At 41.3% G+C, this 23,545-nt stretch overlaps 1 protein-coding gene and 1 long non-coding RNA gene across 2 annotated transcripts; both read left to right on the forward strand.

Annotated features, from left to right (window-relative positions):
* Positions 1-8,762: 8,762 nt before the first annotated feature.
* Positions 8,763-9,282, forward strand: LOC119797686. Its single transcript, XR_005282612.1, has 2 exons — positions 8,763-8,922; positions 9,088-9,282. It is a non-coding gene; the product is annotated as an uncharacterized LOC119797686 (long non-coding RNA).
* Positions 9,283-9,472: 190 nt separating this feature from the next.
* LOC119797688 (mucin-5AC-like) lies at positions 9,473-20,075 on the forward strand. The gene is made up of 12 exons (XM_038306859.1): positions 9,473-9,640; positions 11,633-11,774; positions 12,026-12,242; positions 12,322-12,714; positions 12,786-12,930; positions 13,034-13,177; positions 15,022-15,080; positions 16,423-16,610; positions 16,868-17,262; positions 17,360-17,456; positions 19,189-19,363; positions 19,974-20,075. Exons 1-11 carry the CDS (start codon positions 9,555-9,557, stop codon positions 19,264-19,266), a joined length of 1,944 nt encoding a protein of 647 aa, XP_038162787.1. The 5' UTR covers positions 9,473-9,554; the 3' UTR covers positions 19,267-19,363; positions 19,974-20,075.
* Positions 20,076-23,545: the final 3,470 nt, after the last annotated feature.

Below are 23,545 nucleotides of genomic sequence, written 5' to 3' on the forward strand. Positions count from 1 at the left end.
ATGCAGAAAATGTCTGACTAATCTGTTGCAACCCTTTTATCAGGCCAGGCTCCCTATTTTAAAACTGGGGTCTATTTCTTTGGGTCATTTGAAAATAAAAGAGGGAAACGATGGTGCAGAAGACATGCCTGGCAAGTTGAAGGCACTCATTTGGAGGCAGCAGCTATGATCGACACAGATTCCTGCATTAATGCAGTGAGGCCATTCATCGAGAGTAGAGGGTGAGTTAAACATTTGTGGTTTGACAATGGAGCAACTTAGCTGGTGCTTAAAGAGACCTGAAACAAGCACTAAAACTTAAACCATATCAGGACAAAATAAAGTAATTCTTGCTGCAGGTGGAAATTAATTGGATTTTGATTCCACCTGGTTTGGGAGAGGATGATCCACATGGTGAGAAGAAATCTTAACTCTGTGCTTCATCAACAAACCCTCGATCATGTATTGTAAGATTAAGAAGCCATCTTCAGTGGTCGCCCTATAACAGCACTCTCAGATGATCCAGTCATGCCCTATCATCTGATTTCTTTAATGGAAGCCATCACTTCCTTCTGGAATGTTGTTAGCCTGGGGTAAAAGGGAGTGGAACAGGCATAATATCTGTCTTGCCTTTTCTGGAAAATATGGGTTTTAGGATATTTGCCTTTGCTTCAAAAAAAGACAAAAACTGAACGAAAAGAGGAAAAGCATCACTGTTGGAGATTTCGAGGACCCATCTGGTCACTTAAGATAACTGCCTTTAGGGAATACGTATTTGCAGATTGTCACAGGTTTTTGAGGTATGTGAACTTGAAAAAAGTTAAATATTATTGAGAGACCAATTTCTAAACATTGCATGGTATAAGGTGTCTACAAAAATGTGTTATTGTCACATGCATGTATTGTTATTCGAGGAATTGACATCGGCGGCAGTAAAATATGCATGCATATGCATGTAAATTATGCATATGACTGGTTAAAAATGGGGGGACTGTAGGCACCATAATATAAGCTAAACAGCAACAGGTAGTAGGCAGGTGTTGAACCCAAAGATCTATATTTATTCACTAGATTGCGGATTGCCTGAAAAAAGTAAAGCCACCACCTGGCATGTTGATACTCCCCACTCCCACGGAGATGCACAGTAAAACTGCCGACTTGTGTAGCATTTTACAGCAAAAACAAGCAGTTCGCTGGCTGAGGGAAGACGTTTCACAGGTAATTTAGAGTCAGTGGATGTACTTAACAAGAAAACATCCTCTTGGGATGGGTTAAAGGCAGAAAGTTCATTTCGTTGATCTGTACTACAGACGGTGTAATGACGAAACAAAAAAAAAACGCCTGAATTTATAGAAGCATAACTGCAGAGCATGATCAGGATATTCTGAGCCACTATAAGCTTTATCAAAAATGAAAATTTAAGGCTGAGTCTTAACAGTAGACAGGTCCTTCCAGAATAAAAGTGAAAATGTGGTTCCATAGAAGAGGAGCCTGATAACTGAAACATCTGCCTTTGATTCTTCTTTTAGAAACTTAATGCACAATCAGTAGAACTGTAGATTAAAACTTAAATGCTCTGTTTGCAACAGAAGAAACAATCAGGTCTCTGTTATAAGACAGAGCTTGGTTATGTTGGGAGCTGGAGAAATCCCATCTTTCTCCAGCAGAGTCCGCCGTGGATCCTCTGAGGGAGCTTCCTGCACAGCTGCAGCTCATCAAGATCATCAGAGGATCCACTACTTAAGCTGTCTTCAGACCTTGCCTCAATGCCGCAGTGTTGTTCCAGTTGGTCAGCGCTAAAGCCTAGATCCTCAGTGTATCTCCATGACTTTGAATCCAGGTTGGATTCTAACTACTGTCTCTGTTTTCCAGGAAACCCGTGCCTCCTCTGTGAAAGCTCTGGGAGAGCTAACCTGCCGAGCCGACCCTCTGAGCCAAACCCTGAAGATTCACAGAGAACCCCCAAGCAGCTCTGGACTTGAGCTGGGAAATCTAAGCCAAGGTCTGTTCAAGCTAAGACGTGAGACGCTGAAGCAGCAAACGGACTCTGCTGATAAACTCTTCTCCAGAACCAACAGTGACTCTCCCAAAGTAAACCTCAAGAACCCTCAAGGTACAATCAGTGAACCTTTGGAAATCAAACCCTGTCAGCAGTCCCTAACTGTGCTGTCTCTCACGCAGACTCCGGTGAACCAGAATCCAGGCCCGAACCAGAATCAGTACATTCTGTGTGTTGTGCTTAAATAAACTGTTAAACTTTTCATCCTTGTGTCCGTCAGTGGTGTTCTGCATATCTGGGTCTCCTTTAGTGAACCCATCATGACAGAACACTGCGGCCAAACTCAAGGCCCAGCAGATCACCATCTCCGTCGACTAGAGGAACAGGCAGCCCAAATTCATGGACACGGCCTGGCTCTACGTGAGTTAAACACCCACATAGAAAGACAGAATCAAGCCATTCAAGGCTATGTTAACTACGTGAACAGCGCTAATGCTGCGTCTGTACAGCAACCATTTCCGGTTCCAGTCCCTCCTCCGAGGTCACAGGCTGTGACGTCATCAGAGTTCCGTCCTAGTCTCCCAGAGAAATTCTCCGGTAACATGAAAGATTGCAAAGGATTTTTATTTCAGTGCCGGTTGATCTTTCAGAATTCCCCTGGTAGTTTTTCCACGGATCACAAGAAGATAACATTCATTCTCTCTCAGTTAACAGGAAGAGCCTTGGAATGGGCTCAGGCAAGATTTGCCGCTGACGACAGTTTAACTTGCTATTTTTCTGACTTCATTGCTGAATTTACCCAGGTCTTCAACCAGGAAACTGACCAAACAATTGATTCTAGAGCTCTCTTCAACAACCTTAAACAGGGAAATTCTGCAGTGGCTGAATTTTCAATTAACTTCCGGGTTAAGGCGGCAGCTTCCGGATGGAACCAAAGCGCCCTGAAAGGAGCCTTTTTCATGGCATTAAACGAACAGATCAAAGATGAACTCGCTACCCTCGACGAACCTGCCACCCTCGAAGATTTAATTCGTCTCTCCATCAGACTAGATAATAGAATTCGAGCCAGAAACAGTTCTAGGAAGCAGAGTACTTTTTCTTCTGCCTCACATAACGTGACTGTTTGTTCTCCCTCTACAGAGCAGATGCCCTCTCAGAGGTCTAAGCCCCAGTCTCTACCATTGCCTGTTCAGGCCTCTCATTCGGGCGAAAGGGATGTCGAACCTATGCAGGTGGGACACACCAGGCTCACTCCTGAGGAGAGACAGAGGCGTTTTCTAAGTAAACTATGTATCTACTGTGGTGAGAGTGGACACTTCATCGCCTCCTGCCCGGCAAAATCAAAAGCCGGGGCCCGCCAGAGGATCTGAGGAGTCTGGCGGGCCAAATAAACACAATGAAATCTCCTCGATTGTTGCTGCCTGCCACGCTTTTCTGTGATAATCAAAGCCTCTCTTTCTCTGCTTTCATCGACTCAGGCTGTGAACGTAACCTAATCGACTCTAACCTCGTCCAGCAACTCCAAATTAAAACCGTTCCTCTCTCTCAGCCTCTCGGTGTGTCCGCTATAGACGGAAAAAGACTCCATCGAGTTACCCACCAAACCCAGCCTCTCGATCTACTTCTGTCAGGTAACCACCGAGAGACAATAACATTCTTTGTTTTTCCCTCTGCATGTTCCCCGCTGGTTCTCGGGTTCGAGTGGTTGGAGAAGCATAATCCTCACATTAACTGGACTAAACGTCACCTGGAATCATGGTCCACTACGTGCCACGAAACATGCCTTCGTTCTGCTGCCCCTATGGTGGGGTTTCCTAGAGGTGGGGGGGGGAGATGGACTCTCCTGACCTTTCTTCAGTTCCCTCTGAGTACCATGACTTAGCCCCTGTCTTCAGTAAGGTCAGTGCGACGTCCCTACCTCCACACAGACCATACGATTGCGCCATTGAACTTTTACCTGGTGCTCCTCTTCCTAGCAGCAGATTGTATAACATTTCCAAGCCCGAAAGAGAAACTATGGAAAAATACATCAACGAATCATTAGCTGCTGGAATAATTCGTCCTTCATCCTCTCCATTGGGCGCCGGTTTCTTCTTTGTGGGCAAGAAGGATGGTTCCCTGAGACCTTGTATTGATTATCGAGGTTTGAACCAGATCACAATTAAAAACAAATACCCACTGCCTCTTCTCGCCTCTGCTTTTGAACCAGTACAGGGTGCAACAGTGTTTTCCAAGCTGGATTTAAGAAACGCCTATCATCTCCTTAGGATACGTGCGGGCGAAGAATGGAAAACTGCCTTTAAAACACCCTTGGGCCAGTTCGAATACCTTGTAATGCCCTTTGGTCTAACTAACGCTCCAGCCTGCTTCCAGGCCCTAGTAAATTATGTTCTCAGAGACTTCCTCAACGTGTTTGTTTTCGTGTACATCGATGACATTCTCATTTACTCCAAGGACCTCCATGAGCACAAGAAACATGTCCGTCTTGTCTTACAGAGACTACTGGAGAATAAGCTGTTCGTGAAAGCCGAGAAGTGCGAATTTCATCAACCTTCAGTCACCTTTTTGGGGTTTGTGCTCGAGGGCGGCCAGGTAAGACCTTCAGAGGACAAAATCAAAGCAGTTTTAGACTGGCCAGTTCCAGAGAACCGAAGACAACTTCAGAGGTTTCTAGGGTTCCCAACTTCTATCGTCGATTTATAAGAAACTACAGTCAAACCGCCCTTCCATTAACCTCCCTGACTTCTGTAAAACGAACTTTTCAGTGGACTCCCGAGGCTCAAACAGCATTCGAAAGATTAAAATCCTTGTTTTACAGAGCTCCTGTCCTTATTCAACCTGACCCCGCAAAGCAGTTTATCCTAGAGGTGGATGCTTCAGATTCCGGCGTTGGAGCCGTTCTTTCCCAGAGGCTGGACTCAGACCAAAAGATACACCCATGTGCTTTCTTCTCCCGTAGGCTTTCTTCCGCTGAACAGAACTATGATGTGGGTGACCGAGAGCTCCTGGCTATCAAGCTGGCGTTGGAAGAATGGAGGCATTGGCTGGAGGGAGCTGAGCACCCGGTTCTTGTGTGGACAGACCACAAAAACCTGGCTTACATCCAGTCAACTAAACAGGCTAATCCTCGCCAATCCAGGTGGTCAATCTTCTTCTCCCGCTTCAACCTAATCATTTCCTACAGACCCGGATCCAAGAACGTGAAGCCCGATTCTCTCTCTCGTCTCTACTCCGTCGATCATCCTGAGACACCTGAACCAGTCCTTCCGGCTTCATGTACAGTAGGGGTGGTCAACTGGGAGATAACTGACCTCATCAACTCAGCCCTGGCCACTGAACCCGATCCAGGTAACGGTCCATCTAACCGTACATATGTCCCATCTTCTGTCAGGTCCCGTCTTATCCAGTAGATGCATGCCGCCAAATTCTCCGCTCATCCTGGAGTGAGTAGAACAGTTGCTCTCATCTCCAGACGCTTCTGGTGGCCCACTCTCCACAGGGACGTAAAGGAGTATGTGTTGGCTTGCCCCACATGTGCCCGTAACAAGGCCTCACACCAACCTCCTTCTGGCCTGCTTCAACCACTTCCTGTTCCCTCGCGTCCAAGGTCTCATATCGCCATTGATTTCGTCACCGGTCTCCCTGTCTCTCGAGGTATGTCCACCATACTAACCATTGTTGACCGTTTCTCGAAGTCCTGCCATCTAGTTCCCCTCAGAAAACTTCCCACGGCCTTCCAGACAGCACAGCTTCTCATAAAACATGTTTTCCGGCTTCATGGCATCCCCCAAGAAATCCTCTCGGACAGAGGTCCCCAATTCATCTCTCAGGTATGGAAGGCTTTCTGTTCTGCTCTCGGCTGCAAACCCTCTCTCACCTCAGGTTACCACCCCCAATCGAATGGTCAGACCGAACGCATGAACCAACAGTTGGAATCCACCCTCCGTTGCCTCACGTCTAATAACCCCGTGGATTGGAGTCAATTCCTCCCATGGATTGAATATGCCCACAACTCTCTCCGTTCTGCATCCACTGGACAATCCCCATTCCAGGTCAGTCTCGGATATCAACCACCTCTTTTCCTCGCAGATGAGAGAGAGATATCGGTGCTGTCCGTCAATCAACACATCCGTCGCTGTCAAAGGATTTGGAGGGAGACCATCGCCCCACTCAACCAGTCATCTGCATCCGTTAAACGTTTCGCCGACGCCAAGAGACGTCCCGCCCCCGAGTACTCTGAGGGCCAGGAGGTGTGGCTCTCCACCCGAGACATCCCCCTCAAGGGGATGTCTCGAAAACTCTCCCCGAGATTCATTGGACCTTTCAGAATCTCTCGAGTCATCAACCCCTCAGCTGTTCGTCTCCAACTACCTCAGTCCCTCCGAATCCACCCTACATTCCACGTCTCCCAGATCAAACCTGTTTCTTCGAGCCCTCTGTGCCCGCCGTCCGACTCCCCACCACCCGCCCTGGAGGTCGATGGCCATCCGGCCTTCACAGTGCGCCGCATTGTGGACTCCCGTCGACGAGGTCGCGGATGGCAGTACCTCGTCGACTGGGAGGGCTACGGACCGGAGGATCGCCAGTGTGTCCCAGGCTCGTACATCCTCGACCCTGCACTCATCGAGGAGTACGAGCGTTCTTTCTCCAGCAGAGTCCGCCGTGGATCCTCTGAGGGAGCTTCCTGCACAGCTGCAGCTCATCAAGATCATCAGAGGATCCACTACTTAAGCTGTCTTCAGACCTTGCCTCAATGCCGCAGTGTTGTTCCAGTTGGTCAGCGCTAAAGCCTAGATCCTCAGTGTATCTCCATGACTTTGAATCCAGGTTGGATTCTAACTACTGTCTCTTTTTTCCAGGAAACCCGTGCCTCCTCTGTGAAAGCTCTGGGAGAGCTAACCTGCCGAGCCGACCCTCTGAGCCAAACCCTGAAGATTCACAGAGAACCCCCAAGCAGCTCTGGACTTGAGCTGGGAAATCTAAGCCAAGGTCTGTTCAAGCTAAGACGTGAGACGCTGAAGCAGCAAACGGACTCTGCTGATAAACTCTTCTCCAGAACCAACAGTGACTCTCCCAAAGTAAACCTCAAGAACCCTCAAGGTACAATCAGTGAACCTTTGGAAATCAAACCCTGTCAGCAGTCCCTAACTGTGCTGTCTCTCACGCAGACTCCGGTGAACCAGAATTCAGGCCCAAACCAGAATCAGTACATTCTGTGTGTTGTGCTTAAATAAACTGTTAAACTTTTCATCCTTGTGTCCGTCAGTGGTGTTCTGCATATCTGGGTCTCCTTTAGTGAACCCATCATGACAGGTTATTTATGGCTTTATAAGTGAGAACAAGGATATTAAATTCCATTCTGGTTATGAATGAAAGCAAGTGAAGGGAAGCTAAGATCTCTAAAATAAAAACATTTCTTAAATTGGCTTCATATCAAGATGAACAAACTTAATTTATTTACAGTTGTTTAACTTGACACCATAAATTACTTGTTGGTGTTTTCAATTGATTATTACCACCTCCGATTTCCAGTTAATTCCTGTACTATTTACGTCTTTGCCTTTTGTTTGACCTTTACTCGTCCTCCACTGTCATGCTGTTACCATCCAGAGGCTCGTTTCACTCAGCAGGTTTAGTGAAAACTTTAAGTTATCTAATCCTGAGATCAGTGAAAGTTTTCTGTTTCACAAATAGTTTCCTCAACCACTATATCTGTCACTCTGTTCTGTCCAGAGCTAACCTGATCAGAAACAGGTTTTCTCAGACTGTCCTCTGTCTCTGCTCTGCTTGCATTTTTTTATTTCCTGATTTAGTCAGGAGAGTTTTGTTGTATTTTTTGTGTGAACGTTAAAAGAAAATCAGTAACTAGGTCAGTTAAGCCCCTGTCACACCTCTTAACCAGCGTATCTTATCTCAAAATTACGAGATAATACCTCGTAATTACGAGATACTGATCTTGTAATTATGAGATACGCTGTCAGATTTTTTTTTCTTTGGTGAATCAGAGGCAGTGGGAACAGTCAGGACACGTCTTCAACAAGATAGTGACTTAAACAATAGGACTAATTTCACTCTGGACCAGGTCTGCATACTACTGGGCCTTAGTCTTTCCACAACCTATTTCAAATTCAGAGATAATTTTTATAGACAGAAGCATGGTTGTGCAATGGGATCTCCAATGTCACCAATTGTAGCCAATCTTTAAATGGAAGAAATGGAAAAGAGAGTTTCAGGTATTACATTTAAAATGTAATTCAATTCAAAATGTAATTCAAAATGTCTGGATGCAAATGAGCTTAGTGTTGCCTATTCCGAATGTTATAAAAGTCTATCTTCCAAAAATGTTTCAGGATGAAATTCTAGACTTATGTGTAATTTCGATTTTCACAAATGGTCAGTGATATTTCTGGTAATACAGTTGATAAGTCAACCGCGTTATCTTTATTTTACATTATTTAAAAAACATAGGCCCACCCAAAATATGTGTTAAGACCGGTAGAACAACCTGAATATCTAAAATGTTCAAGTTTAGTTTTTGTCATTCACAAAATTTTAACTCACCTCTAGCTTCCTCTTACACTCTTAAATAAACAGGGAAAAAAAAACAATGTTGGTTCTGATATCTAAGGAGCTATTGTGTTTTGGACAAATGTGTTTAACCTAGTCTGATTGCAATCTGTCAGAAAAAAAAATCTGGTTAAACTGGTTGATCTTCATTAATCCTGCTTTCAGTAAATGATCTAGGTATTTCCTTATAGAAAAGTATAAAAATGGTCAATTTCTGTGAGGGACAGATCCTCATCAGCATGACATCTCTTGCACCGCTTCTGCTGCTTCTGTTGTTCCTGGTCGCTGCTGCGTCTGCAGCATCCAGCTACTACCGGTCCTATGGTGGATCAGTAGCCTTCACCTCAAAGGGACGGAACGCAGATGGAACCAATGAGGTGAGTCTTCTTCCACATCTTTTAGAGTATAAAGCTCTGCTTAAAAATAAGGGATTAATTCGGACAAAAATAACACCTTTTTTTCCCTTTATAGATTAAATAATTTGTATAAAATGTGCATTATTTGGGCAAATGTAAAACAAGATTTACTGTGAATCTTTGCAGGTAGAACTTCGACAAAGGAACACTCCATATTACTACCACCATTCATATGTTGATGGAACTTGCTGGAGAGGTAACTGTGGGACCCAGACACAGCGCTCTGTGGAATCCGTCTCTTCTGGTTCTTATGGTGTCACCTGGAGACAGTATGAAGTGAGAACAAATAGAAAACTGACCAGCAATCTGTCCTTTGACATGGGGTGGGCTCTGATAAGCTTCCTACACTGAATATAAGACCTTGAAAAGTTTTAAAGTTTGAAAATCAGAATATTTATTTTTCTTTGTATCCCCAAAAATTCTTAAATATTGTAAACCCATTGAGCTATATAACATTTAATAAAGATTATTTGATAATGATAGCGTTTTATCTTATTAAACATGTTGTCAACAGATATCCTTACAGATATGAATACTCCTGGGGTTTTGGCTATTGGATCGGAAACGTCAGAGGTAGTTACCGCCAGTTGAGAATGATGACACATGTGGACATGGGAATCCGATCAGACACTGGTGAATCTAACAGACCTCCTGCCATCATCACACCTCATCTTATCAGGTAGCCGCTCATTGTTTGCTTGTTCTCCTTTTACTTTCCCTATTTGACCATAAATCTGTTATACTATAAGAGCAGATTTTAAAAGATTGTTGGAACATGTCAGACATTAAGAGTCATTCCTCGCCATAAAGCATTGAAGTCAGGTTCAATTTAGTAGTATGACAGGTAAACAGTTTTGCATTTAAGAAAACTCAGCCTTTTGCATTAAGTTCTTAACTTTGCAGCATATTAAGTGGCAACAATTATAGGTAAAAAAAAAAAAGCGTATGTACAGGAAGAAACCTCCAGCAGAACCAGAACTTAGTTTGGTGTGAAGGGCTTTCTGTCTCCACTAAAAACCAGAGATACAAGAAGCTGTAGCACTTTTTCCAATAATAATCGTTTTAATAGTAATGGCTCCTTAAGGCTATGTTTCCACTGTAGGTCTTAATGCTTAATTACATATTTTTTTTTAAATCAGATTTTTTTTTTGTAAGGTCATTCACATAACTTTTAAAATGCTGCATATATCTTACTCGATATATATATATATATTTTCACGACTATAAGGCGCATATAAACGTCTTTTTTTCCCCTCAAAATGTGCGGCGCGCCCTTTGGTGCGGTGCGCCCTATGTGTGTTGTTACTGCGGACTTGTGAGAACGTTAAAGGGGGAAGTGTGGGCGTGGATTGTGTATGAAAGAACAGGTATGTGCTTTATAGCCTGACGTAGTCCTACTCAATTCTAGTCAGAATATGAGTCTGATGCTGCTCCATAGAGCTGTGATTATGGGGCGTGTTTCGAACGAACCAGGAAAAAAAATGCCTCTGCACTCAATTGGATAGACCTACAACCAATAAGAGCAACGGAGTGCGTGACGTATGTTAAGCGACGCATAGTTGTTGTCAACAAAAATCAAAGTGTGCAGTTGTACGCCTAGAATAAGAAGATGAGCCTTGATCGTGTTTCTCTGTTCCTCTTTTAAAATTAATTTGTTGTCGATATCTTCTAGAACAGACCTAATAGCAGAATCTACACACCTCAACTCTCCAGCGGCAGCCATTGTTGTTGTCACCCAAGCGCGCTTTGGTGACGTGGTTGATTACTTTTCTGTTGATCATCTGTCCATCATCGTATAAAGCCCGCCCTGACAATTTGATTGGCCCGCCAGATATTGTGTGAGCATACTCGCGCTACTATTGAGCAATGCCAGACCGAACTTCCCGACCTCAAACGTTGTGGGGGGGACTAAGTTCGGAATGGCACCCAGGCTATGTGCTTTATGCAGAACTCCTCATCTCCTCATTGAGGAGATGATGAAAGAGTGGCTGAGGGAGGTGAGACAATGTGGTTTTTTTCCACTCATCACCATCACTGTTAATCTGTGACTCCATGCGTGGCTATCTCACAGCTGATGTGAAAAACATGGTGAAACAAATGAACGCTGTGCTTGCTGTTATTCAACCGCTTGACATCGGTGTGAACCGGACCTAGCAGGCGCAGCAAAAGCAGCGAGTTTACATGCAAAGTCATTGGTTGACGCGTGTATAGGCGCAGCAAAAGGTCCCGCAGCGCGTTTTGAGCAGCAGGCGCAGCGCGTCGGGAGTGTTTAAGCATGTGACGCGACGCCAACGCGCTGCTGCTGCTCGAGATGGAAAAATTGAAGTTTTGCTGCTGGACAGCAAATATAGCTGCAAGGCAAAGAAAGGGTAGGACTCATGTATGTCTCATCATATTTTGATAGTGTAAGAACCGTGTTTTTTTGTTGTTGTCTTATTGTCGTAAAAAAAAAATCTTTGTCTACAAAATGTTTTGGTCATAGTCATTGTTGACCAAAACAACACTGTATGAAACTTATTTCTCCATGGAGTCCCTTTAAAAAAATCCTAAAAGAGTTGGATTCAGAACCACATAAGATTTTTTTCATGATGATAGAAAAAGGAGAAGTTAAATCAGATATAATATCTCCTCAGTTGTGAGACTTTCTAATCAGTTTAATTTCACATAACAGAGTGCCCAGGAACTGCCCTCGAACTTTCAATATCCCAACATTTGACCCTGATGGTGACAACGTCAGGTGCAGGATTCCCACTACATCTGCTACATATGAGTGTGGAATTTGCAGTCTTGTCAATGGTTTCTCTTTCGATCAGGTAAAAATCTATAATTCATATTCATATCTTACATTTTATTTTTAAGTGTTGTGGCATTATTCTGAATGTTTGTGAAATAAGGGAATGGAAAACATTTGCAAAATGAAAGGCCACTCTATACATTTCTACATAACAGTTATTAATTTGTGTCCCACTTAGACAAATCTTTATGCAACTATTAACTAAAATGCTTCAAGGTTAGTTGTTGAAAAAGTAGATTGAAAGCAATAACAACATTTTCTCCATGTTAGAATTCCTGCTCCCTCACATACAACCCAGGACAAAGGACCGGATATTACCCAGTGGAGCTCGTGGTGGAGGACTTCCCCAACAAAGACATAACTCTGTCCTACTCCGATGGATCCTACACCATAAAGTGGCCCCAAACAATGACACGACGTAAACGCCAAGCCATATTAACCACCACATCTGCCCCAACAACCACCACATTTCCCTTAAAAACCACCACCCCAAACTAATACTCCAGCTGCTCCAACCACAACCTCATTTGTCCCAACAACCACCACATCTCCACAAACTAATACTCCATCTGCCCCAACAACCACCACATTTTCCCCAACAACCAACACATCTCCACAAACTAATACTCCATCTGCCCCAACAACCACCACATTTTCCCCAACAACCACCACATCTCCACAAACTAATACTCCATCTGCCCCAACAACCACCACATTTTCCCCAACAACCACCACATCTCCACAAACTAATACTCCAGCTGCTCCATCCACCTCCCCATTTGCCCCAACAACCACCACATTTCCCCAAACTAATACTCCAGCTGCTCCAACCACTTCCTCATTTGCCCCAAGAACCTCCACATTTCCCCCACCTGTAACCACATTTGCTCAGACCACACAAGCTTACAGTTCATCTATCGATCCTTTAAGCAAGCTCCCTCTGCAGTTCACTGTTCTGGGTATGTAGAACCTCCATTCAACTATTTCTCTCCAATTACTACTTCTTACACATTTATTGTCTCATTTTCAGTGGACTCACACACCGCTCCTTCATGCCTCGATGGTGATTACTTTCCCATTTTCTTGGCACCAACTCCGGCTAATGGAGTAAATCTTCCTGCATACGTCAATCATACCCTTGAAATTGAAGTCAGATCCAAAGCTCAATTCACAACGTAAATACATTGTCTCTTTCTTTACTTGTGTTTTAAATAGTGCAATAATACTCTCTACCTGTGAGTTTCTTAACATCTTCATCAATTCAACATTTTTATTTAGGATACGTGATCTGATTGTGACAGGACCACGTGGGGTTTCAAAGGAGAGTGTTTCTGCCGATACATACACCATAAAATGGACACCTACTGAGGATAACCTGAATGACCATTTCCCAATTTGCTTTGTCTCTGAGGGCAGAGATAGGTGAGTTTTTTTGTGTGCCCCCTTTCCACTAGCTCTCTGAATCCGTGTGCCGAGCTTGGTTCTTACAACCATTGACACATTACGCTAAAAGGTTCCTCGCCTCCTATCTGCTGACATCCACAATCAGCAAGATCTCTTCAATTTGACTCTGCTCCAGTTGTATGGTGAGCAAGAAGGTAAGCGTGATCCTCCCTGAGTTAATGCCCACGGCCATGACCAACAACGTTCCTGGCAGACATGACGCTGAATCTGCTGCGACTGCAAACCTTCTTTCTTTTTCTTTTTTCTTTTTGTTCATTTATTTATTTTTTGGGTGGATGGGCGGTAAACAGCAGCTAGGTTAATATTGCCATCAAAGAAATCTTCTGGGGCATCAGTGTATGCTGGCTAAATCATCAAGGTGTGACAAGGCTTAACACATTTGAAGGCTTAGATGAAGACAATAGTTTTGCTGACTCTGAAAGTTCACCATGATCAAAGCACTCTAAACCTGGATTAGATTCTATGGCTATTATTCTCCTCTATTAATGAGGAGAAATATCCTGCTCTTGCTTTACGAAGGGTCATCCTATACAGCAGTAAACAATTTTTCCAGACTAGGTAGGATTCCGGTAGGTATGTAGAGTGCTATTTTCTCTCCAGTATCCCAGCATTTTGCTTCAGAGTGTGCAGCTCTGTATTAAACTAGGCAGCCAGTTTTGTATCTTTAAAGTTTTTCATTTTCAAATGGGTTGCATTGTCTAAGGCAGTACACAGAGAACTAGCAACTCATCAAGAAAATCATCAACCTGTGAAGGGGAATCTGCTATAGTGAAACCTTTTTGGGAGGGAGGAGAACTCTGTTATAGTAATTCTGACAGTTATTAAAAAGTGGTCAGAGAGGACAGGGTTGTGAGGAAATACTGTTATTCCTTCGCATTCAATGCCATACGTCAGCACAAGATCCAAAGTATGAAGATGAGAATGTGTGGGACTTTTCACATTTTGAACAAAGCCAATAGCGTCTAAGATAGCATGCATTTGTTACTTCAAGGCAGGACTGTTGTAATTCTTTACTATCAGGAAGTCCACAAACTGAAGTTAGAAGCCTTCTGCTGATCCAAAATTGCCCAGAGTTCTAATGAAAATTAAATAGAGATATCGTCGTCAACTAACAGACTTTTTAAAGAAAGATAAACCAAATTTAATCATTTTAACTTTTTCCCCAATTGGAATTAATTTTATTTAACTAGATTATAATGACTCTGTCTGGATGGAGTAAGGATTTGGTAAAAGTAGAGAAGCTGCAGAGAGGTGTGTGAAATTACGATTCTGCTTCCTGGTCTGCACCCTGGCTGGTCAGTGTTTTGGAAGACTAACAAATTTGGCCAGATTCCTTGGAAGAAGAGCTGCACCATCCAGAGCGGGATAGATCCCATCTCTCCTAATCATCTATTGTTAATAATCTGAGAAGAAGTACGTGTTGTGAACAGTTGAAAAGATCTGTGAATTGCAAAGCCGGAAAACGGCCGAAAACAAGTTAAATGAGTCAGCTGACTGTAAATAGGAGCTGACGAAGTCTGCTCATGCACTCTTTGAGAACTAAGCTACAGATGAACCTTGCTGAGCTCTACTGTTGACCAGTACTACAGTAGATTTAGCACGTTTTGCTTGTGTCTGGCACGGTCCAGTTCAGTTGCATTCCAGTTTCACTCAACAGTTATCTTGGTTACCGTGCTCTGAGAAAAGGTATAGTAAATGGTGTATTAGTCAGCTAGCTGAATAAAACAAAGTAAAAAAGTGGATTTATTTATTTTTTTGTTGGTTTCAATTATTTATACTAGCTGTTTTTTCTTAACATCCAGGTCCAACAGAGTCTATCACTCAGAGCTACGCTGCGTGACTGTTGATGTTGGCCGCCATGGTAAGTCAATACAAAAAGTCAGCTTGTAAACTATGTTAATAATTATAATAATTGAACTTTGTTGATTCAAAACTGGAGAAATTCCCTCTTGGCTTTTATCCTATCCCGTTGGGGAGCAGAGGGCTGTCACTGTGCAGCGCCCGGGTAGCAGTGTGGGCTTAACGGTCTTGCTCAGGAACCCAGAGTGGCAGTCTGTGGGAGTTGAACTCAAAAGCTCTCGAACCCAGCCACAATGCTCCCACCATTAGGCCACCACTCCCCCCATATTGCTGTTTTCCAATTTAATTATTATTCAAGGAGTTTAACCACTTCTTTAAAAATGTTTTACAGACATTTATGAGATTAAAATGGCCCACGCTGTCTAAAAACAAGATAATTATATATGCAAGATGTAAAAATACAAGCTTGAATAATTTCCTTTTTACCTTGCATGAGTTATTTCTTTGTTTTATTGATATTAAATCAGCATTAACTCCATCCTAAATCAACTGGTAGAATTAATTGATGTTAGCATAATTAGATAATATGCACTCTGATGAGACAATGAAATTTTTTTCTTGTTTTGGAATGTAAATTGTTTTGTTCCATTGGCAAATTGTTTCACTTACCTCCTCAATTCAAGAAAAAAATCCCTTAGTTTAAGAAAGAAATTACTTATTGAGATTTTTATTTTTTGCAGTATCCTCCCAGTTAACTGCACTATTGACCTGACTTTTTTTTTTTTATTATTGATGATCTACTCCACATTGTGATTGGAGTAGACAGAGTGAATGACGGCTGTTTAGAAGATGAACTGCAGATAATGTGGACAGTTGGAGTTGTTGGGTTGTCACACCATAAATAGTCTTGTTTGGCACCAGATGGCGCTATTGGACCAACTGATTCATTCTATCTCTATGTGAACTCGTGACTGTCTATTAGAATAAAGACAGTAGTGTTATATACAAACTTAAGGAGTTACAGATAGAGCATATCAGTACAATATTTTTGCATCCCTCATGCCTTTAGCCTTGATTGTAGTTAACCATACTCAGGCTTATCTTGCCTTTTTTGATCACTCTCAGTGCAAGGCTTGGATTTAGAAATGTGTTTCAGATTCAATTTCAAAAGTGTTACTGGAAAATAAATATCATGGAAAGTCCTAGTTTGTTTAGATCTTCTATTTTGCAAATCAACTACTTATAAGTTCCCATTATTGTTTTTGAGACATGGTATCCAAATAAAGCCTTGCCTTGATGTTCATTTCTTACCATCCTAACCAAACTGTTTCAGCCTCACTTAAACGATACTTTTTGAATTCCCCTGCTAGCTAACGTTGATCATACCATTTTCTGATATGTAGCTGCTGTTGTGACCTGCAATGAAACAACTATTACAGTGGAAATTGCTAAGACCTACATCATCAGACGCAATGAGGAAAATCTGCATCTGAATGACTTCACAGATTCTTCCTGCAACCTGGAAACTCTCTCCAGTGACACCCATGTGGTGGCTTCCATTTCCATTGGTGCCTGTGGGACTCGTGTCGAGGTAAAGTTCACAAGACAATCTGATGATGTAGGAAATCCAATATTGATGATCGAGCAATTCATTGATGCCAATACAGAGTAAACTTGAACACAAACCATTAAATGTTAAACCTATGCACACAAAATGTGTATTTTGTTCAAAACATGTTTGATGTTTCATTTTAGAGAATTTGTCATCCCAGTAAAACATTTAATGGTTACAAAAAAGTATTTGTTGAGAATAACTTTCTGATTTTGTGAATTTCTCTTCCTTTTCAGGAGGATGAAGAAAATATATATTTTAGGAATGAGATCACTTCAGCTGATCCAAATGAAATAATTTCCAGACAGCATGACGTTGAGATTGCCTTCTCCTGCTCCTATCCGAAGCGAACCAACCTGACTCTAGGATTCAGACATAAAAACCCATATGCTTTCAGGGAGAAGGGCTTTGGTGCTTTCACCTTCCAGTTTGAGTTCTTTGAGAGCCAGCGTTTCAGGACGCAGGTAGACGCCAGCAGCTACCCGCTGGAAGTTTACCTAAAGCAGATGATCTTCATGCAGATCGAGGCCACCACATCCATCCCCAACACTGAGCTGTTTGTGGAGTCCTGCAGGGCGACTCCCTACAACAACCCCAACTCCCGCATCAGCTACACCATCATTGAAAATGGGTGCGGTTAAAAAAAAAATCCTTCCAGTTTAGAATAACTTTCTCTAAGAAGTGTTGAAGGTCTGTGTCTCTAAACCATTTTGCTATTTGTTTTTCAGATGTGTCAAGGACAGGACAGTGCAGATCTTCCCCAGCTCAAAGTCTCAGTTCAGGTTTGGAATGGAGGCTTTTGAGTTTATCGGAGCTCATGAAGAGGTGATGCTCAAGAGCTTTTATTAAATGCAACTTTATCTTTAACCTTTTGAATGGAATAACTAACTGTGCAAAACTCAATTCTGATTAATACAAATATTTTAGAGATTTACTTTAATTGACTTGAAAATTAGGGAAAAATAAGTATTATAACAAAAACCTCATTTTATGCAGTTGGGAAAAGGTTAATCCATGACATAATCATGAGAAAGTTTTATTATACTTATTATATACTTACGAAGGGCATAAACAGGTTTAGTGTTTCCTCATAAAGCACCAATGGGTTAAAATTTCTTTTCTAAAAATAGACAAAGGGTTTAAAATTCAGCTTATGCAGATAGGGGCCCCTGCTGTTTCCGTAACAACCAACAGATGGTGTCAACGAGCTGTAGATTTTTGACTGTTTTAGTCACTTGCCAACATCAAAATAAGACATTCAAATTTTCCTAGAAAGCATTTCCAAACTCATTATTGTCTCCTTAAAGGAATAGTACACCCAAAACATGATTAGCCTTCATTTTCTACTCACCCCCATGCTGAACAACACTCTGGAGTACTTTTTTGATATCTCAAATGCATCTGGAGATCTGGGAGGCTTCTTGCTGTCTGCTGACATTCAAATAATGGAGGTCTATGGCGCCCGAGACAGAAAGGTCCATAAAAGTCCACAAAAAACGTGTCAATATTCCTCCATACTGCTCGTCCAATATATTCCAAGCGTCCTGAGTGGGTAGCATCCAGAATTTACTCGAAACGAAGTCATTTAGAATGTTTTTAGAGCATAAACAGTAGTGTATAGGATTTCCTGAAAGCGCGCTCACGACGCTACGGAAGCCGGCAGATCAAACCAGATGAAAGTGCGCATTCAGCGTCTGCTCTTCCAATAATGCAAGCGTAGAAGAAGAAATTTGCTGTTTACCTGTGCAAAGAAAGAAACAACGAAAGAAAAATATCTGAGGACTTCAGTGTTGAGGAAGAGCATGAGTTCTTTGCCGAGCTGAATGCGATGGTTTGGTCTGCCGGCTTCCGTAGCGTCGTGAGCGCGCGTGTGCGCGCGTGTGCGCGCTTTCAGGAAATCCTATACACTACTGTTTATGCTCTAAAAACATTCTAAATGACTTCGTTTCGAGTAAATTCTGGATGCTACCCACTCAGGACACTTGGAATACATTGGACGAGCAGTATGGAGGAATATTGACACGTTTTTTGTGGACTTTTATGGACCTTTCTGTCTCGGGCACCATAGACCTCCATTATTTGAATGTCAGCAGACAGCAAGAAGCCTCCCAGATCTCCAGATGCATTTGAGATATCAAAAAAGTACTCCAGAGTGTTGTTCAGCATGGGGGTGAGTAGAAAATGAAGGCTAATCATGTTTTGGGTGTACTATTCCTTTAAGGTGAAAAATGCTAGAGTCAGGAGAGGTGCTCTTCCAGCAGGTTTCCTCTTGTTCTTCTCCTTCTCCTTGTTAGATTTCTCCTCTCTCAATGTTTTGTTTGTCTTATTTTCTAAGTTTGGTTATTTGAGGTTCAACTAACAACCTTATTATCCAGTTAATTAAACTATTTCTCCCAATGTTCTTAATACTTGACTTATTTGATAATCAATATTTTATTTCCACTCGTTTTTTTGTGAATTTCGACAGTAATGTTTTTTTTTTTTTATGGGACGTCTTTAAAATTTTAAACAGATTTGAGTCCCTGTTTGAAGAGATTCCTTCTCCCTCTTCCTGCAGGTCTACATCACCTGTTCAGTTCTCGTATGTGAGAGTGGTGTTCCCGGTACTCGCTGTTCTCAAGGATGCATGAATTAGAGAAACAATCACTGGAAAAGGGAAGCTTCTTCTCAAACTAGCAGCCACTCCATTTTCCAGGGACCTTTGCAGCTTGTCAAGACCTCTGACACAAGAGGTAAGCATTCAGCTCTAAAAACTCTATGGTTTAACTTAGTAGGTATTCTGCTAATCAGTGTTTTGTTAAGTTCTTTTGTTCTACTACTCTTTATGATGTTCTTTATAAGGAACATAATTGTGTTAAGAAGTTCAGTTGTACTTTACTGCAGGGTATTTTTACAGTCATTATCGGAAGTAAGCACTGCTAGTCTGTCCCAGTTTAATCAAATCTATTTAATAAGGTTTAGGTATTAAGTCCACAGGCCTTAGGGTTAGATTTCCTCCAGACCTTCCGGTGTAAACTTATCTTTTCTGATCAACAGAACTTTATTGGCTTAAAATATAGATCAAATAAACAAAGAACACTTTTTAAGGATCTCCAACAACAGTTTGGAGTTGAAATTAATACATTGAGTTGCCTTAAATTTTGAAATTATGTAATTTAACTACTTAGAAATTCGGCCAAATTAACCAACTCCATGTGTAGACCTCTGGGATGTATAGTAAAAGCGGCAGCGGACAGTGCGGCTCTAAGCTGAACCGCAAAGGACGCTTGCCATTAAAGAAATTAATAGTTTTCTCCGTAATGTGATTTTATAATATATTTTTAATGTTTTTCTTAATTTCAGCTTCTGGTCCAGGTCTGAATCTGAGCCTGAATCTGGTCTTCATCGTTGGGTGCCTCCTGGTATGTGGAGGGATTTTCTACACATCAAGAAGATCCAGACCTATATACGAACCACTGCCAACATCTGAGACTGAATAAATTAAAATCTGATTTTTTTCAGTTAGCTTTCCTTTCACTTACATTGATCTGATTTATTACATCTTATTGTAGAAAACCTAAAGCTTAAAACTTTATATAAAAAAACTATTGAAAATCAGGGTTTGTTATATTGTCAAGGTATTTCTTCACTATTTGTCAAAGCAATTACTAGCTATTTGTTTACTAAACCTTTTAATATTCTTTCCATATTTTTTGAGTTGTTGAGAAATTATGACACTTATAATTTTTTTCTTATATCTATGAGCATCAGAAAAATAAAATAAAATGTTTCATTTAAACTTGTTGTTGAGTATTTGGACTTAAACAAAGAAATGTGAAAACAATGCATCTATTCTTTGAAGAATAGTAACACACCCAAAGAGTTAGTCAAAATATGCTGCCTGCATTCTGTTGTGTACAAACAGACTTTGGGAATCATCTCCAACCTAACATACCAAGTGAAGATGTTTGTTTTTAAAATCTGACTGGAATGAAAACAAAGCTTTTCTTAACAGTGACGGCTTCTGTTTGTGTTGGCAGCGTTCCGAGCCTACTGAGCTTTACGGTCAGCTGTGACTTTGGCAAGTGTCCCAGGGGAAAATTTTAGACACAAACAAACCTGTTATACATTTCCAAGCAATGGTTTAAAACTCAACGTGACGGAAACTGTTTGCCTTTATTTCCTAGGTAGAGGTAGATCATATTTCTAGATGATCACAATGAAAATAAGTTGAAGGTCTTAACCTTCTTTTCTCGCTGAAACACGTTAAATAGGAGCAGTTCTGAAAGAGAATCGGCTCTAGATGATTTTTTTATGTCTTATAGCCTCAAGTTTTAGTGTTTTTCTTTTTAGCAGCGAAAAATTAGGTTAAAAAAATCTTTACAAACAAGGAGGATAATAGATTATGTGCCTCTTTTACCTCACAGCTCATATATATCAATATATGATTTTTATTGGTGGTTTTGTGTTTTGCACGATGGACGCATAACTAAAAATATATTTCATCAAACCATGTTTAAAACGATTTTCGTCTAAAGACAAGTTAAATACACCGCTGAAATACAATATCTATAAATCACAGGATGTCTCTCTGTATTAAAAAATGTAAATAATATGGATCCGGACCCTAATTACACCTCCAAGGTTGTTGTTTTTTTTCACTAAACATAGTAGTGACATTTCAGGCCACATGCTCTTCCTCATATTTAAAAGCTAATGAATAGATGTACCTGCCTTAAAGTTATAGTGGAGATTTTCATGAATTTTTGAAAAGAACCTCCCTCTCCACTTAAAAAGAAAATGCACATGCACAACCCAAATGCACGCGAGTGCGTGCACAAGCCCATTTCTCCTTGCGGATCTGCGGTGACACAATAAAAAGACGGTCGCTTAGATGGAGCTCATCTCACCCATATTTATATTTGTTAGGTTCATAAATGCATGTGCCCATTAGCATGGAAACATGCAAATGGAAAACCGATGTGTGGGTCGTTTGGTTCCATTGTTAGCCCCCCCTTTAACGACAATCTCCCCCTGTAACGACAATCCCCACTTTAACGACCGACCTTCAGAATTATAGACAGGTTTCAGATATTACAGGCTAACAATGGAACCAAACGACCCACTCATTGGTTTGCATTCGCATGTTTCCAAGCAATACAAGACCTTGTCTATATAAAGACTCAAACTCACTGCGGATCCAGACATTTGAACTAAGAAAGCTTCCTGAAGAGGTGGCGAAACGTCTTCAAATCTTGGAAACCAAGTCCAGTAGATTTTTTTTTTTTTTTTACTTTTACGGAACTTAAGAATGTGTGTGTAGAGAGGGTGAAGATTAAAGAGGACCTGGAGGTTAGATAATGTTAAACGATGTTCTTTCTGTCAGCCCCACTATTATATACATTCTCTCAGAAATGAGGACATCTCACCAAATCCATCAGTGGTCAACAAAGAGACTCATGCATACGGGAAGTTATGTAAACTCCATATTAGACAACCTCACACTTTCCAATTAAACACCTTCAGATGAGAATCTATTTTAAGAGCTCAGAAAACTTTTAACGTGACTGAAAGAGACAGAAGCAACATGTGATTTATAGGAAGATGAAGCTGGAACCAGTCCAACACGTTCTGTCAATGGGACTTGAATGAGAAAAAATTATTTTATGATCTTTTTGTCTCTGACATGTCTTCATATCACAACTAATGAGTTTTACAGCTTCTCCTTCATGTGAGAGATATGAAAGATCTTTAATTAAACATAGAGATAAAAATATACTTATCCTGCTGAATGACATTAAAAGAGTTTAGCTTTTGTCCCAGAAAGGATAGATTAATATTTTCATATAAAGATGAAAACTTTAAACTTTTCAGAACTTTTCAGAACCTTTTTTCACTTAAACATGTTAATTAAGGTTAATACCTGCTTAAGAAGCTTTTTCTATCTAATAACAATAACCTCTTTTATCAATTTTAAGTGAGCATGTGCATTGCAAAGCAACACAAAAACACAGCACAGAATGAATGTCCAGAGGGAAATATGGAGACCTGTGACCTTGGTGTGTGAGAGGGAACTGAAGCCTGCACTAGGAGAATACTGGAGCAACAGTGGTGTAGGAGGCAAAAAAATCATCCTATTAAAACATTTGATGCAAAGTTATGTTGTATTATAAGATCTTTCTATAGTTATACTGTTATGCTGTTAAGGTTGTTTTCAGGGCAAAACCAAATGCAGGACCAGAGCATAAGCATAAAGAAGATAATCAACAACAACATGAAGGTGAAGCAACATGAGAAGAGGCAACACAAGCAGTCATGCTGACCACTCAAATCCCTCTAAAGGAGAACCACATCCCCCTAACATTATCACACAAACTTCCACATTGATAAGCAATTTGGGATTAAGTGCCTGTAGCCTGTTTTCCCTGAATGTACTTCGGGTTGGAAGTTCCTGTGCAACAGCCACAGAGAAGGAAGGAGAGGTGAAAAAGAGGGAGGGGATGAGAACTAAGGTGAGAGAGATTGATAAAGACAGGAAAGAATAGAACAAAATAGAATAAAATATAAGAGAAAAGACAAAATCAGCAAAAATAGACAAGAAAGATCTACAGTAACTCCTGGAAGTCTTCTTCTATAACTGGATGAGATGAGAGAAACACAAAAGAGACAGTGTAACAGCAAAAAGAAGACAATAGACCATCAAAGTAAACATTAAAAAAAAGGCTTCAAGAGCAACAGGTATCCTTTAAATAGCCATATGTGTCGGAGTCAAAGCCTATGGTGATTCCACAATATTATTGAGGTTGGTATGTATCTGTAGCTACAGCCTAGTATTTAGTATTAGTGAGAATCCGTGAACACCTAGAACCAAACTCCCATGATATGTATGCATGAGTATGCTCGTGTATAAAGAGTTCACAAAGCTTCTTCAAGCT

Source organism: Cyprinodon tularosa, unplaced genomic scaffold (assembly GCF_016077235.1).
Source record: "Cyprinodon tularosa strain WSP-4 unplaced genomic scaffold, ASM1607723v1 ctg595, whole genome shotgun sequence".
In the NCBI taxonomy this organism is placed as follows: domain Eukaryota; kingdom Metazoa; phylum Chordata; class Actinopteri; order Cyprinodontiformes; family Cyprinodontidae; genus Cyprinodon; species Cyprinodon tularosa.

Bases quoted from the DNA above. Each gene is read 5' to 3' on its own strand.
- LOC119797688 (XM_038306859.1), top strand. From the start codon at position 9,555: ATGATGACACATGTGGACATGGGAATCCGATCAGACACTGGTGAATCT. The intron at 9,641-11,632 runs GTAGCCGCTCAT...TTCACATAACAG, and splicing joins ATCACACCTCATCTTATCAG to AGTGCCCAGGAACTGCCCTC. The intron at 15,081-16,422 runs GTAAGTCAATAC...TCTGATATGTAG, and splicing joins TGTTGATGTTGGCCGCCATG to CTGCTGTTGTGACCTGCAAT.